Below are 10,475 nucleotides of genomic sequence, written 5' to 3'. Positions count from 1 at the left end.
GCAGTCTCTTGCAATTTATACTTCTGCAACTGCAGCAGATAAGCAGGAGTAAAAGTATTACAAAACTGCTGTTTTTTGAATTTTTATCGATTGCAGTTTTTAATTGCAGTATTACAAACTGCAGTTTTTAATTAGTTTCGAATTTGAGCTTTACCCAGCAGATTTCAAATTATGACAACTTTTTAAGACCATCTATCTCTACCCTTACAAAAATGGCGCCTTGGGGATCACTTTTTGTTAACGGTTTGTCCAAGAGTCAAAAAACTTCTGCATAATTTCCATGAACGTTTGGTCGGGTTGTGAAAAAACAAATTTTAATAATATATTTCAGATAACTGCAAGAGTTTGTAATAAAACATGCGTTAATCTATATCGTTTACATGATTGTATCAAATACTTTATTTTAAAAAAATCTTGCTTGCACCTGAATATATCCATACTACATCAAGAAGACTTCTTGATGTAGGCTTGTATGCCAGCTATCATTAATCAGTGGACGTCACTTGAGTTCTCATCTCATCATTGTTTGTATTTGCTTGGTTACAGTATTTCCATTAATGATTAACCAAAATTTTAGGTTATGTATTAAGAATGAACATGCTTGTATATAACATGCTTGCTATGTATAACGAAGTACATACGCCTTCGAAAAGTAAAGGTATATCAGACCGGTACAACTAGGTCATGTAAGTAAAGATATAGATGTAGAACAGAGGCGTCATTTTGTTGTGCTGTGCGAAAATTACTAAATGGTTTCGTAGGAGTTTTGCATCCAGCAAAACTTGCAGTAAATATGAAAGTTTCAATTGAAACTTATTACGTTGCCGACTGCATCTCTACTGTAGAAATCATGCTGAAGATAACAGCCAAAAGCTTATTAGGCAATTCGAATTCGATTTTAATCATGAACACGGTTGGAGAGGTTAAACAGTCTTTGATAAAAGCTGACGATTTGCGAGTGGAAATATATAGAATTCTTGTAAAGAGCTATTCATTTTATAGCCTACCACAAGAAGTGTTTTTGAAACAGACCAATACTTTTCCATAGTGCGCCGTTAATGTAATTTACCGATTATAATTAATCGTAGTTGGCAAAATATTTTTAGACTTTTATAAAATGACAAAATTGTGATGAAATGTTTTAATAGAAGTATAAAATGCCGTAATTAATTGTCTTTACTAAATAAAGTAAATCATGTTTATGAACTGCTTAGCATGTTAAGTTTACATTAAACCCGTTTACTTTTTTATTGTTAGACAAGAGTAGCCTGCTACTGACGTTTCTATTAAAAAGCATAGATCATGCAGATCAATAGCATAGATTGGTATGAGAAGTTGATATCTCTTTGTTTAAGCCAATGTAATTTCCAACACTTTTCCTGTAATTTAGATGATTCAGTAATGTTTTAATATGATCAGAGTTTTTTGTACAATTGTTCATTGGGCTACTCTAATCGACTACATTGGAGATCATTTTTTAGTAAAAACACACCGACCTCGCGGATTTTGCTGGAATATAGTTTCAAATTTTAACATAATTCTCATCTTTTTACACGTAGCCTAGAACTTCTTCAAAAACGTGGCCAATTGCAGGTTACACGCATACAGTATCTTTCAAAGTTATCTAACGACATACATAGTAGTTTTTGCTGCCTTGTATTATGTGCATATAACTCATCAACATATAAATAATTCAAGTTCAAAGCTTTTCCATTACCAAAATAAAAAAATAATATTGCACAGCAACAAAGGAATTAGTCTTCAAACGCTGATTGTAATATATTCATCGTGCAGCACTGTTCACAGCTAAAAATGTTAAAATCCAAGAATCAGAGAAGTTATGCTAAGATATTTAAAGACAAATAATTTACCATTGCTGTAGTAATGTTTGGCGTTACTTGATGGCATTGGTGACATAATTTTATTAATTTCAATCAGTGTTTGGGAAAAGTAAGAAAAATAAGCTCAATTCCAAGTCTTTTTGTGGCCTACCGGTTGAAAAACATCATCTCATTACGAATAGGTTTATATATTAGAATTTGTTCAAACTGATTGCTTAACTGTATTTCTATTTGTATTACACTCAAGGGATAAAACCGGAATACGAAAAACAAAATACAAAAACAAATTTATACATTCATTTCCAATATTTACTACGCGATTTTACAGGTAAAGTGAATTTTTTCCTAGTGCTTCTTTACAAACATGTCTTCGACGTACATCAAACGTTATCATAGATGCAAATGGATGGCTGTTGTTTCGGCAATTTTTACAGTTATGACTATTGCCTGTTTGATACCAGGTGCTATAGCAAATTTTGAAATTTTTACTTTTACATCAATAAATTGCTATAAATTTAATATACCCCAAAACATCTAGAAATATTTCTAAGTATTCATCTTCAAACAAGTTTTAAGTTATCTTTTATGACATTATGATATTTATATATTTTTCTGCAATGGCCAATATTTTTAACAAGGTATCTATATATTTGCAGGAGCAATTGGAGTCGCTGGCCTAAACCATTATAACGACACTTTACTTTACCTTGGACTAATTGACTTCATTTTTGCAGCGTTATTTTTTACAGGGTGGTGGTCATGTCAAATTGAAGTGGATGACGTTACACAATTTACGGGCAAAGTTCCTGTAGCAAGGTGAAAACTTATACGATTATTAGAAGTAAACCGGGAAATTATCACGTTAACTCTTTGACTTAGGTAGAGCAATCTAAAATAAAATAAACCAAATATACACCCAATCCAAGAAATTAATATAGCCTACTGTTTGCATTCACTTTGTGCTATTTCACGCAAAATAGTCAGATTGTTGCTGTTTTACCTAGCATTACCCTTGCGATATGGTCTAATGTTTAAATTAAAGACAATAACTTTTCCAAACTAAAATAAAAAAGCCGTGAAGTTTGCTTACCAGTTAGTTATAAACTAAACATATTTCCAAGTATAGACTTTCACATAAACTGACGATAAGCAAACTCCCTAGCCCAGATGAGTGCTATGTTATTTTGTGAAAATCTACAAAACTTGTCGTTACAGAAGGATGTGAAACTAATGCTTTTGGTATCTATTATTGCAGTTCTGTTGTTGTTTGCTTTATTTTATAGATATCTATTTGTAGACAGGTCCAGAAAAAACGAGAATCGGTATGCAGTCAAACATCGGCAGATTCCATGTCTACTCATCAGTTGATTCAAATCGGTGTAGCTCGCGGAAACATCAAAGAAGCCTAGAAATGAAATGAAAAAGTTTGTTTTCGCCAGGAAAACAAACTTACTCTATGATGTATAAGCAACCAAAACGTTTATATTTTAAAATTTGCTATTTATAAAAAATAATGTAGACCTTTCATTTATCATTTTCAGCTCCGTATGATTATGTGGCGGCAAACGCCGCGCCATTAGATACTTTTACCCAAATTTGCCGTTTTCCCGCTTAATTCTTTCGTTGATTATTTTCCATTAGAGTATAAGTTCTTGCGTTTAAAACCCTACAGATTATGTTTTATTATTGTTCGTACCGGTGCCTTTATTCATACTTAGGTTCTGTCAATAAAGTTTTATCAGCAGTTTCTATACGTCGGTCGTGTTTGCTTCTACCGCAGTGCTACCCGAGAAGAACACGCAAATTTTATGTGAAGTCAGATGCGAAATTTCTAGGATCCAACCAAATCTCTCAGCCATTCCAAACGCAGTTGCTCAGCGAACCTGTTGGCAGTCCACCCAGACATCTTCATCCTGCCAGCTGTGCCAGTTTATACAACAAAAACAGCTGAGAGATTTATTTACCTTCTTCACTCGCAGACAGACATTGATAACCCGGAAAATGTCGGATTTTTATTTGGCATGGAAAGTGGATAGAACACTTGTAGGCCACTTTGTCGGCTTTAGTGCCTTCCGACATGAACGCGTCTTCTGTTCCGCTGGCCTTTGCTGCTGTCTGACATGTACGCAGTTTGTTTCACCTGCCTCCTGTATGTAAGCAGTCTCCGCAAGGATTCAACTTTAATTTTCGTCTCGCAACCTCTGCTTTTTCATTAAGTAATTACTTTTGTTTTCTTGCTTAATTTAAATTCTTTCGTTAATTACGTTATTTTTCGTTATAAATTGTTGTATTTTGGTTTCTTCTACATTGTGATTATTCGTTCGGTTTATTCGGTTTGATTCTGTTAAAGTTTTTATCAGTTTCCATTCGTTGGTCTGGCGTGCTTCTTCGTCAGGGTTACCCGAGAAGAACAGGCAACCTTACTGGAATTCAAGAGCGACATTTTTCGAAGCTAACCACAAGTTTCTCAGCTACACCAAACGCAACTGATCAGCAAACCCGTTGGCCGTCCAACAAGAGCATGCTGCTGTGGCAGTCTATTCGCTTTCAAGTACAAAAGAGATGACCAAAAAATCAGAGAAAAAAAAATGATAAACAAAAAGGTAAAATTTTAGCTGAATAGGGCTACACATACCGGCAGGGATTAAAGATATGCAACAAACAATAAAGCATAGAAATTGACTGAAGACAATAACAATAATGAAAGCTTAAGTAAAGATAAAAGTCAGTGAACAACAAGAATCAGGGAAACAAGAACGTGTGGGACTTATTTGCTCTTACCTTTTTGTGTGAACTGCAATGAATAGAAAAAAGTTCATCTCCTCCCTCGCGAAAGCCAGCGGCAATTATATATTTTGACAAACTGACCCAAATATTAACAAGCGAAAAATTAAAACTAGGTCAACATAGACGGTTAGTAAGCAGTATTTTGATATAAATATGTTAATATCAAAAAATGCAAAACCGAATTTTATCAAAGTTGCAAAGCCTGATGGCCTGTAGAATTTCTGAAAAAGTCATAAAATCTCAGCTTTTTTGCCCCTACAAATCAAAAGATTTTTGACCAAGGTGCGTCCACCTGTTACCGAGCTAACATAGTCTTTGTGCAAGGTCTGATTTTCACACATTTTTCATTTATTTTTTTATATTTTTTTTACCATATTGCTTAAATTTGGAACTGTTCACGAAGACCGGCATACGGAATAGAGTTAGAAGGAATACTCATGTTAGCTTACAAAAAGGGTGAGCAAAGTTACGTAACGTAGGAACTACATTTGGCTAATCCAAAATACCCTAGCGTCACAAAATTTAGAATGAAAACAATAAGCTAAAATGCGACTATATATTTTTAACCGCTACAATTACGAACAAAGCTATAGCTTAGGGGTGTTCACAACTTCATATTTGCAGATTTTACTATTTGGAAGCCTGAAAAATTATGATTACAAAAATTTAACCTAATTTATAACCTTCTCAATACTACAACAACTTTTGGCATTTATTAAAGTTTGGTAGGTTACCAAATTGATTAGATTAACTGCAGTCAGCACTCAGCAGTAAGAAGTTTTGACTTAGTATTATTTTTCAAAACGGAATATTATACAGTAATTAGCATACAGTAAGTATAGAAACTAATAAGGTAAAAGAAGCAAAATAGTAACTAAATAGATTCTACATGACTTAACCAATTAAAAGACAATTATCAAATGGTAAAGTAAGATCACTTGTATTTGTACGTAACCTTTTGTTGAAGTTACGTTGCAAGTACCGCCGAGTATTGGAAAATTAGTACTCGAGTAGTTTCGAGTCCGAAAAAATGGTACTCGAGTCAAGTACACTTTACTCGGGAAGGGGAATTGCTGACACCTCCGAAAGACTTTCCCGCCGTTTCTCTAGTGAATGATAAAATAATATGAAATCTTACCAAAAGCAGTCGCCTACTACCTTGCGAAGCTCACTGCTGAAAGTAGGCTAACTAAATAGTTAGAACAAGAAATGAAGTTTTTCTGAAAAACGTTACTGCGTAGTCGTAGGGTGTTCCTAAGAAATTGATTGTATCATTAGATTGTCATATCATATCATACTTGTCATATCGATAGATAGATAGATAAGTAAATCAATTTTCTATTTTTGTTATTACTTTAGTTTTGGAGATGAGCTAAATTCCTGAAATTTTAAGCTCGTAGGGAACAGTGTGGATGGAAGCATGTCGGATATTAAAGCGTGTGACTTCGGACTATATATATAATCTCCATTGATCAATGGACTTTTCTTATATGCTCGGTTGATGGTTGTAGACGACTATGTTCTTTTGTTATTGCGTTGTGTTTGTATTCTTACAGCAGCTACATTCTTTTATTTCAAATCACCATTCATGGTTTTGTGTGCTTTTGTGAGCTTTTGGCGTGATAGCGTGCACTGAAACTTCAATTTTTTGTTTTTTTGTTTTGTAAACCAAGGTTCAAATTATTAGTTTTCCTTCATTTTTATTATTATAAATCGGGATGATGTTAAAAAAGTTTGGAGTGCACGACTGCACGTTGATCAACCTCAAGCATGCGGTACCCCACTTTCCACTACGGACCGTACCGTATTATTGTAGAAAGTTTTCACACCCAATCCTATTTTCCAGACTGCAGAGTATGACCATTTTCAGCAAGATTTTGCATGCGCCAAACGATGGAATACAACAATCGCGATGTAAAAAATTGCTCAATTAGGTACCAAACACCAAAAATGAAAAGTGCGGTGAGCAAAAATGCTCTGACGCGATGGAAGTGTGTCAATAATGTATGCAGGGCGACCAATCCAATCTCAAAATCAATTGAAAATTTAGTGCACAAAAGTTCTATTCAATGCAATACTGTAAGTGCGAAATCACACATCTTAAGTGCACCACTGAAGTTTATAAAAAAACGGAACTCATGCCAAACTCTGCAGTTGAGTCTGGCCTATTTCAAAAAACACAAAATAATTAACTAGCCAGTAACCCTTATGCTAACATTAAATAATTTAACTCCAAGCTTTCTTTACGAGGCCTATAGAATCAATGAGCGGTAGGATATCCCACCGGTATTGCTTTTAAGGTTGAGACTAAGGAATAGGCTTAGGAATTGGTTACCGGTATTTCAGTCTTTTTAAGTCTGCTGTGAGTCAGATTTTTTTAACAGTGCGGGTATTTTGTGCGGGCTTAATAAGCGCGAGAATTTTAGACCAAGCTTTCAAAACATTCCCCCTCAACGCCCGTGGACACAAATTGGATTAATGGAGCGCAATAGGATTGCTTCATTACTGTTATCAAACAATTTAGTGCGTATCATTCGAAAATATTCTGCGGGCAACCTTAAATCATAGCCGTTGTTGCAAAAAGTTTTCCTGTAATGAAAAAATTTTCAAGAATTTCTTTTTAAGTCTTTTAAACATTTGGTCATTTTTACCCGATTCGGCCGAATTGATTCATGAATCAGATGTTTTCACTTTTATCTCTGTTGTCTGAAAATTTCTCAGATTTTGACAAAAAATTTTTTTTTTTAAGTTCATACAAACTTTGTAGCATTCAAGCTATTATAAATATTCAAAAATATAACCACCAAAAATTGTCACCACCATCCCCTAATGCAGCTCTGAATGAGTGTTTTAAAATTTAACAATCATAATTTTTTTAATTAAATAAAGTATCTTAAAAACGGTTTCTAATAAAAAAAATACGGTTGTTTGATGACCCTCATTGTGCTTTCAAGCTACGGTTTTGACCAATCTTAGTTGTAACTTCACCTTTTGGTTTGGACACCTTATTGCAGGCGATACAGGAGAAGTCACCCATGCATGATAGGACAACGCGATAACTTCCAACAAAATTGACTTTTGTGCTATGCCCATGAGTCCATGACATTGCCACCTTCTTGTAATCAATTGACATGTTAACAAAAGACAGCCGTTGTGTCTTGAGCCATTTCAATCGAAAGAAAAACGATCTGATATTTTAAATTGTGCATGGATTTTGCTGGTCTATAACTACTGTAGTTTTTAGTAGCCTATGAGCTTAAGGCTACAGCTAATTTTCTTTTGTTATTCCAACAACGAAAAGCCTTGGGTAGCCTACTCTATGTCACTATATGAATGACAACTTAAAAATTGACAGTTACTGTACATCAGTTTGTCATCAAAAATGGTTATTGGTAACGCAATGATTACTATAAGAGGCGACACATGTCCCGACTCGAGGAACTATTGCGTAATGGGAGCACGACATATGGCCGCGGGAAAGTGGCCGCGAACAAACTCACCGGGGTCAACTGAACGTGACGTAAATTGACCGCAGACAAACTGACTGTGACATAAACTGGCCGGCGATCAAATTAACCGTCGATAAATTGGCCGGCGATCAAATTAACCGACGACAAATTGGCCGTCAAAAGGTCAAAATTCTAATTCACTATCTAGTCACTTCTGTTTATTTCAATAAACGTTTCAATGTGTATTGAAATAAAAAACAATTTTGTTAAAAACAAAGGAAATAGTTACAAACAAATATTTACTTTACATATCATATACTACCGAGTTTAAAATTTTGACCTTTTGACGGCCAATTTGTCGCCGGTTAATTTGATCGCCGGCCAATTTATCGACGGTTAATTTGATCGCCGGCCAGTTTATGTCACAGTCAGTTTGTCTGCGGTCAATTTACGTCACGTTCAGTTGACCCCGGTGAGTTTGTTCGCGGCCACTTTCCCGCGGCCATATGTCGTGGAACCTTGCGTAATACCTCTTTCTACGGTTTTACTGTAATTTCAACCTTTGTTATAATTGTTGAATTTATTTCGAACAAAAGCTCGGTATGAGTAAGAAGTTTAATACAAATTTATGATGATAGGCTACGAACCGAAAAAGTACAAAATGCACAAGGGCAAGTCATGTTGATGCTTTCAGGAAAAACCGCAGTTTTTTTTATAAAGACTACGTCATGATCATGATGTCTTTTTACTCTCTTCATACTTTGAAAAGTCGAATGCAGGAGGACGAAGTGTTGCATTAGCTACCCCATTCTGTGAGGCTTTCGTAGCCCTTGATGGTAACAAAAAAACTCGAAGTTTAATATGTGTTTATCTGGAAATATGAGTAAGTGTCGTGTCGATCGTACAAGGACTTTCTTGAGTTCGAGCATAAATACACACGGCTACAGAATAAGGAGCCCCACTCCAACCGGGCTACTTTTTAGGAGCAGGGTACACCACTGCTTACGTTCTTGGAATGTAAGATTGTATATCTCTAAAGCAAAATGAAAACTATGCAATTATATTACAACATTTTAAGCAAAACAATAGTACACGTTAATTACTTCTTAAAAGTTTCCCTCATTTACATTTTGGAAAAAAGCTTGTTGTACTGGCCATTTAAGGAGGAGGCCTACACAAAAATTATTATACAATTGAATAGATAGCAGCGCCAACTGCCATCAGTCAATCCATAAACCAAATGCGTTTATAAGATGTTGTATTGAAGCTTTGAAGGTGCTATCACGTCTTTTTGATCGTGACACTTTTCGTTCACTCAACTTCATCGTTGTGTTTTATTTTCCTTTTTTGTTCATGAAATTCTTCTGATTTCTTCATTATGGTATGATCTTTATCCTCGGACTGAGAAAGTCTTTGCACGAATTAAATCTGGCGATGATTATGTGGTGTTTAGTGCCACACATTCATGCCATACGGCATTATCCCTTTAACTTTTCAAATTTAAGGTGTATTCTTTACATTCATTACTTTAATCCATACATTTTTACCCTCAAGGCCCAACCCAGTTGGGGGTCGACAAATATGGAATTAAAGATGGAAGAAGGATCTATAAAGTGAACAAGGAAACAATGGAACGACACCAACTCCCATCGTACTTATACCTGGGCAAGATTCGATGTGCGGTAAGCTATAATGGACAAATCCACACATGCTCTTTTTGCACAGAACAAGGATATAAATTCAGGGAATGCCAAAAGAGAATGCAAGTAGGCAACAACAATGCGGAAGGACGGGATATTCCGATGACGACTGCTCGGACTGTGGAATTGGACGAGGAGGGATCAGCACCATCCCCAGCGAAAGTCGCAAAGTGTTTTCTGCCCTCGCAGAAACAATTGAGCTACTACGCGGAGCAAAGGGAGAAAGCACCAAGGATGCGGAGAGGAGCAGAGCAAAGGCGGGGCTCCCACTGGAAGAGAGCCCGGAGCCCGACTCTGATGAACGACCCTCGGAGCGGGAGGAGAGTGAGGGCCGAGGAAACAAGAGAAAGAACATAAGCAGAGACTCAGACGAAAACCAAGAAAAAACCGAAGTACGACGATACAGGGACGAACACCGCAAATACGATTTTTCCAGTTTGGCACCCGGGGCAACGAACATGCTCGGTTGCTCATGCGGAAAATTCCTTTAAATCAGAAGAAGCAAGAGCTCACGAAAAACAACTCCAGACTTTAAACAACCGATTTACTGCGAAGGCTGTACGACAGCTTTTATGCGATGTAACTGTACCAAATTCTCGGTCTCACGTGTTAATAACAGACTTAAGCCGTTCCAATGTGAAGCATGTGAATGTACCTATGAACCGAGCCCTGAAGATCTTAATTCCACTGTGAATTGA

The 10,475-nt window shown here is 36.0% G+C and overlaps 1 protein-coding gene across 3 annotated transcripts; it reads left to right on the top strand.

The window, feature by feature from the left end:
• The first annotated feature begins 621 nt into the window (after nucleotides 1-621).
• LOC143461113 (uncharacterized) lies at nucleotides 622-3,594 on the top strand. 3 transcript variants are annotated; one of them, XM_076958898.1, is made up of 4 exons: nucleotides 622-1,325; nucleotides 2,170-2,302; nucleotides 2,498-2,657; nucleotides 3,139-3,594. In XM_076958898.1, the coding sequence occupies exons 2-4, from the start codon at nucleotides 2,206-2,208 to the stop codon at nucleotides 3,248-3,250; spliced, it is 369 nt and encodes a 122-aa protein (XP_076815013.1). In that variant the 5' UTR covers nucleotides 622-1,325; nucleotides 2,170-2,205; the 3' UTR covers nucleotides 3,251-3,594. The 3 variants fall into 3 exon arrangements, with proteins under 3 accessions (XP_076815013.1, XP_076815014.1, XP_076815015.1); XM_076958899.1 differs by having other exon boundaries at nucleotides 667-686; XM_076958900.1 differs by lacking the exon at nucleotides 622-1,325 and having other exon boundaries at nucleotides 1,333-2,302; nucleotides 2,576-2,657.
• Nucleotides 3,595-10,475: the final 6,881 nt, after the last annotated feature.

Source organism: Clavelina lepadiformis, chromosome 5, assembly GCF_947623445.1.
Source record: "Clavelina lepadiformis chromosome 5, kaClaLepa1.1, whole genome shotgun sequence".
Taxonomy (NCBI): Eukaryota; Metazoa; Chordata; class Ascidiacea; order Aplousobranchia; family Clavelinidae; genus Clavelina; species Clavelina lepadiformis.
The sequence above is the reverse complement of the archived record's forward strand: the minus strand, read 5'-3'. Positions and strand labels throughout refer to the sequence as shown.

Coding starts and splice junctions, on each gene's coding strand:
- LOC143461113 (XM_076958898.1), top strand. CDS start 2,206: ATGTCTTCGACGTACATCAAACGTTATCATAGATGCAAATGGATGGCT. Junction 2,303..2,497: donor TATTGCCTGTTTGATACCAG/GTGCTATAGCAA, acceptor ATATATTTGCAG/GAGCAATTGGAGTCGCTGGC. Junction 2,658..3,138: donor GGCAAAGTTCCTGTAGCAAG/GTGAAAACTTAT, acceptor ATCTATTTGTAG/ACAGGTCCAGAAAAAACGAG.